We start from the raw sequence: 5,687 nt of genomic DNA, 5'->3' as shown, positions 1-5,687 counted from the left end.
GCAGTATTATAATCACGGAGTCTTCCATCTTCCAAGCAAGGACCAACGCTTCATTGACGCAGGACTTCGGGAAAGTTCGGAGAGCCGACGACTTTGCTTCGGAGGTTGGGAGTCGTTCGTTTCTTGATGCACTCCGGCCTTATTCGTGGCTAAATACAGGAGTGTTGTTTGCTTACTATGTAACGTGATTGAAACAGAATAAATATTGATAAAGCTCAGTTATTTTAATCAGTTTACAACTTTTACAACTTTAGTAGTCACACTGTTGACCTTGATTACACACACAGCTCTCAAAGCGGTCATTCCAAATCCAAATCTGGTCGGACAGTGACATGTAGTATGATCATTTATTTCCACAGGCTTATCTCCCTGGATAACTGTGTTTCCTGCGTAGCAATTTCTACCTGCAATCACAAGAGTAAAGCTTGAGTAAAGACATTGCGTAATCGTAAATGATATAGAAATTTACCGAGAAATGACATACAGTCGAAATTCCATAAATTCAAACGGAAACATCATTGGTTCATGACTGTGTAGTCGCTGCAAATGTAACCAGAGGAACAAGGAAAAGCAATATAACTTGTCGAAGAACTCACTAAGGGGAAAGACTTTTTTTCTTTAAAAAGCATGCACACCATGAATAACTGGGTTTTTATAGAAAGAATGGTCTAATGAATTGTTGCATTTATTTATATGAGTAAGGTGCTTTATTTTTTGAAATAATAAGCATATCATCTTATATTTTTGAACTTAAACGATCGAAGTAGCTCAGAAATTTGTAAGTACGACACATTTATTACTACATTTCTGTAATCCTACAGTGTTAATTCGCTAACAAAAGTCATAAACGTGTTTTGAAAAAAAGTTAAAATAGTGAAATGAATAAAATAGGACGTAATTGTAAAGACATGAGACAGCAATCTTGAAAAAAAATGTGGACTTCTAGATTAATTGATTTAGTGCTGCTGCCTCGTCGACGTTGATCCTACATTTGAGACGAGTCTTTACACAAAAGTGGACACAAAATCGCCCCTATCGAGACAAATTACAAACTATTGATACTGCCAAGAGCCATCATTAAGTCAATTTCAATATAACTTTTTTCAAAATGTACGAATTACTTTAAAGCATTAAAAGAAATTCCTATCAAGTAATTTTCACTCTTTTGTAACACCAAAAGAACATTAAATGGGAAAGCTAAGCAAGTTATGCTAATGATTCGGAATGCCAATGTCAATTTCGCAAAGTGAATAGAAATTGATGAAGTTTAAATATTCAAGGGCGTAAACGATAAATTTTGCTTTTCCCCCACAAATATTCAAATAATCTAAATGTTATTTAGCGCTAAAAACTTTGTAAAATTTTGCATGGAAAGAAAGCATCTTGAACAAAAATGAAAAGATTTTTTGTCTTTCTATTGAAAAGATTCCCAGATATTTATAATAATTACCCTGCTAGAAAATTTTCGATAACGCTTTAAAATACAGTCTAGTCTAATACTCTCAAGAGAAAGAAATCGTAAAAGAAAAAAAATGAGCATGTATGTTTTGCAATGGTCACTTCAACTACTCGTTAAAATGCATTTCAGATGTAGTATGATATATGTAACTTACCATTTGGACAAACAGAGCAACATTTTGTGGGATCATGTACAGCGTCCACGCACATTGGCATGAAACAGTCTGCAATCGCGCATATTACTTTGCCTCCATTACAAAAGCAATGCTCACACGGTGTTGGCTGGAAAGATGCGCCTTCTTTGTAAAGTTTACCATCCTTACTGCATCCAGACACTACACTAATGGACGGTAAAGGATCAACAGCATAAACAAGTGGAAGAATAAGGACACTGAACGACAGGAAGTTCAGCATGTTCTCGATAGGTTCCGATGTTATGTAATTGTGGAGTACGTATAATCTTATCAGTTGGATTTGATCCACAGTTAAACTTCTCTTGATAATGTTATATTAAATAGTAAAATTATGAATTGCCAAAGACAAAATTCTGATATTACAATAATATCTTTGTGTTCCATTTGTTCAATCGGATATAGATATTTATTGTAATCTACAAATTTGCTGAAATGTCTAATGTTTTAAAAGGAGTTCGTTGCGGGTTAAAGTTCGATTATTTATTTTGAAATTTGAAATAATTTCGCAAATTTTCTAAGGGGTTTTTGGAATACAGAAAAGTGTAATTACGAACAATACCTGGTATATAGACCTTATCGCTATTTTCCCACAATTACTACACGTGACAGCCGTTCCCGTAAATACTGACGTCACAAGAGAAAATGTATGACGCCAGAGAAGAAATGTGAAAGTTGTATATGACATCAAAAGATCAAATGTCGCAAATTCTCGGTTAATGTACCGTAGATTCCCAAAACAGCGATAAGGTCTATTCATTATGCACGGTTTTTAAAAATATTTTGATATCACGTTTACCATCTTTTCTGTAACAACGTTGAAGAATAAAAACAGAAGAAAAATCGTATAAAGGGACGATACAATTAAGAACTTCATTTTCCAAGAACAAAACTTTGAAAAGTAGTCCAAATTAATGATTATAGATATGTTTAGATACTTTATTTTTTTCATAATATGTAAACAGGAATAAGTGTAATTTTAGTAAGGCAACACAGAAATAAGGAGATGTCAATAACGAGTATTAAGTAAACTTTAAAAGTAACTATTTTACCTATTGAATACAACGTTTATAATTGACAATTAAATTTCCCCAGTCAAACAGATGGCAGAAAACGGATATTTGAATCGATCAGTTTGATAGAAAAAAATTCATCTAGTAGGTAAACATTATCTAGCAAACCAACTACATCACGCTATCATGTCTTCATCAATTCCCTGGCCAACTGAAACAAACTAGAAACATTACATATTGGCCACAACATTTTGAATCAATATAGGTATATTACGACATATTTATTTCACCACTTTCTGTAATAAACACCAATACAATGAAACTGATATAAGATAAGACCACGAACAAATAGTCTTACATCTCTATAAGTTGAGTAATTAATGAAATGGTATGGATGGCGAGTAGGCAACATTGTGTACTAAGTAGCTTGTAGTTAGAATTTAACACACTCTAAATGTGTATATTTGACAAGAATGTGTTTTGTGGTGAATGTCTGATTGACGTGTCTCCCATATCTAATTATTTACACGTAACATGAAATGACGTGTAAGTAGTATCATCAAGGAGTCTTCCAACTTCCAAGCAAGGACCGAAGCTTCATAAACTCGGCAATCAAAATGTATGCGTGCGTAACGGATGACTCTTGCATTGTGAGTGCGGCTGATTGCAAGGGTGTTAAACGCATGATTTCGGGAAAGTTTGGAAAGTCGACGAACGTTTCTTGATGCACTCCGTAGTTAAATACAGCTGTGTTGTTTACTTACTATGCAAATGAATGAAAAATAATAATTATTGATAAATCTCAGTTATTTAATCAGTTTACAACTTTAACAGTTACACTATCGACCCTAGTTGCACACACAGCTCTCAGTGCTGTCATTCCAAATCCAAATCTGGTCGGACAGCTGCATGTAGTATGATCATTTATTTCTACAGATTTTCCTGCCTGGATTATTGTGTTTCCTGCGTAGCAATTTCTACCTGCAATTACAAGCCTGAGTAAAGAAATTGCGTAAACTTAAATGATATGCGGCAATCGAACAAGAAATGACATACAAAACAAGTAAACAGATGACTTTCCATCAATTCAAGAAACAATATCATTCATTTGTGATTGTGTAGTCCCTACAATTGTAACCAAAAGAGCACGGAAAAGCACTAAAACAAGTCGAATAACGCACTGAGGGAACATAACTGTTTTTTCTTCAAAAAGCATGCATACCATTAACGACTGAATTTTTATAAAAAAAAGCACAGTCTAATGAATTGTTGCTTTTATCTAAATAAGTAGTAAGGTGCTTTATTTATTGACATTTTACACACATAATCTTAAATTTGTTCTTAAATTTTCATTGTAGTAGCTCAGCAATATGTAAATAAGACGTATGTACAGTTCTGTAATCCTTTTGTGTAAATTCGTTTAATAAATCATATACGTGCTTTGAAAAAAGTAAAATCCGTGAAATGAATAAAAGGACCCGTTAATTGTACAGAAATGCATCTTCGCTAGCCAAGGGTTACGATCCAGTCCCCTTACTAAATATTTGATGCTGCGTAAACCCATTATTTAGTCAATATCAATATAACTCTTTCCAAAATGTACAAATTACTTTAAAAGTGTTCTAATAAATTTCTATCAAGTAATTTTCATTACATTGGAGCTAAAGTATCTCATTCCTCAAGTAATCGTCCCCTATAACCTAATTATTATCTTAAAACTGTTGTATATTTGACTTCAATAATCACTTTTTTACTGATTTAAGTATTCTTATGGTTAAAATTCGAAAGGCAAATGTCAATATAGCAAAATGATAGAACCAAACGAAGTTTGAATATTCAAGGTTTTGTCCCACTACTTTTCTACAAGTATCTAAATATAGAAATGTTATTTAGCCCTAATGTTTAAAACGGTTTGGTAGAAGTGCATGTCTTTTGCATTAAAGGAAAGCTGGAACAAAAAATTAAAACTCTTTTTTTTTCATTTGATTAGATTCCCAGATAGTTAAAACAGATTTCCCGGATTTGTACTTCCACGAGTAACACGACGGGTGCACATGTGGCACAAAAACTGCTTACCCTTCAGGAACACATGAGTTTTTGGTGGGGTTTGTGTTACTCAATCTTTAATTCTCTATGTCGTGCCTTATGGATTTGTCCGTCTTTTTGTCGTTTTTCGTTTTTGCCATGACGTTGTCAGTTTTTCTTTGACTTGTGAGATTTGAATGTCCCCTTGGTATCTCCAGCCTCTTTTTTACTCCGTGAGAAAATTTTCGATACAGATTCGAATACAGGCTAAAGTGATGGATATATTGTAAAAGGAAAGAAATGCATATGCAGATGTAATATGATGTTTGTAACTTACCATGTGGACAAACAGAGCAACATTTTGTGGGATCACGAACAGCGTCCACGCACATTGGCATGAAACAGTCTGTAATCGCACATAATACTTTGCCTCCATTACAGAAGCAATGCTCGCACGGTGTGGGCTGGAAAGATTCGCCTTCTTTGTACAATTTACCATCCTTACTGCATCCAGACACTACGGATATGGACGGTAAAGGATCGACACAATCAACAAGTGGAAGAATAAGGACACTGAGTAATAGGAAGTTCATCATGTTCTCTCGATAGGTTTCGATGTTCGTCTATGTATTTTTGGAGTACGTTAAGTCTTATCAGTTGAACGTGATCCACAGTAAAGTTCTCTTGATATTATCTTTGTGTTCCCCATTAAACAGTTTCATCGGATATAAATATTAATTGTAATCTACAAATTGGCTGAATTGGCTAATGTTTGATAAAGAGTTCATTGCAGGTTAAAGTGCGAGAAGTTTATTAGAAATTTGAAATTACTACGCAAATTTCCCAATGGAGTTTTTGAAATACAGAAACCCGTATAATGGGAAAAATAGTGAGGAAAAATGCTACACATTTTTTTTTGTAAAATGATTATATTCTCGGTCCTTACTCATAACAATTACAAGACAAATCTTCTGAATATTTGTCAAAATACGAATTAATT

At 33.8% G+C, this 5,687-nt stretch overlaps 1 protein-coding gene across 1 annotated transcript; it reads right to left on the bottom strand.

Annotated features, from left to right (window-relative positions):
* Nucleotides 1-205: 205 nt before the first annotated feature.
* Nucleotides 206-5,388, bottom strand: LOC127733480 (kielin/chordin-like protein). Its single transcript, XM_052242836.1, has 4 exons — nucleotides 5,025-5,388; nucleotides 3,486-3,643; nucleotides 1,614-1,953; nucleotides 206-404 (listed from the first exon to the last, which is right to left on the bottom strand). Exons 1-4 carry the CDS (start codon nucleotides 5,281-5,283, stop codon nucleotides 229-231), a joined length of 933 nt encoding a protein of 310 aa, XP_052098796.1. The 5' UTR covers nucleotides 5,284-5,388; the 3' UTR covers nucleotides 206-228.
* Between the last annotated feature and the right edge of the window lie 299 nt (nucleotides 5,389-5,687).

This window comes from Mytilus californianus, unplaced genomic scaffold (assembly GCF_021869535.1).
Source record: "Mytilus californianus isolate M0D057914Y unplaced genomic scaffold, xbMytCali1.0.p SCAF_3, whole genome shotgun sequence".
Lineage (NCBI taxonomy): Eukaryota > Metazoa > Mollusca > Bivalvia > Mytilida > Mytilidae > Mytilus > Mytilus californianus.
The sequence above is the reverse complement of the archived record's forward strand: the minus strand, read 5'-3'. Positions and strand labels throughout refer to the sequence as shown.

Excerpts from the sequence above, each read along its gene's own strand:
- LOC127733480 (XM_052242836.1), bottom strand. The coding sequence starts at position 5,283 with ATGATGAACTTCCTATTACTCAGTGTCCTTATTCTTCCACTTGTTGAT. Across the intron at positions 3,644-5,024 it reads TTGCTCTGTTTGTCCACATG|GTAGAAATTGCTACGCAGGA; the intron begins GTAAGTTACAAA and ends TTGTAATTGCAG. Across the intron at positions 405-1,613 it reads TTGCTCTGTTTGTCCAAATG|GTAGAAATTGCTACGCAGGA; the intron begins GTAAGTTACATA and ends TTGTGATTGCAG.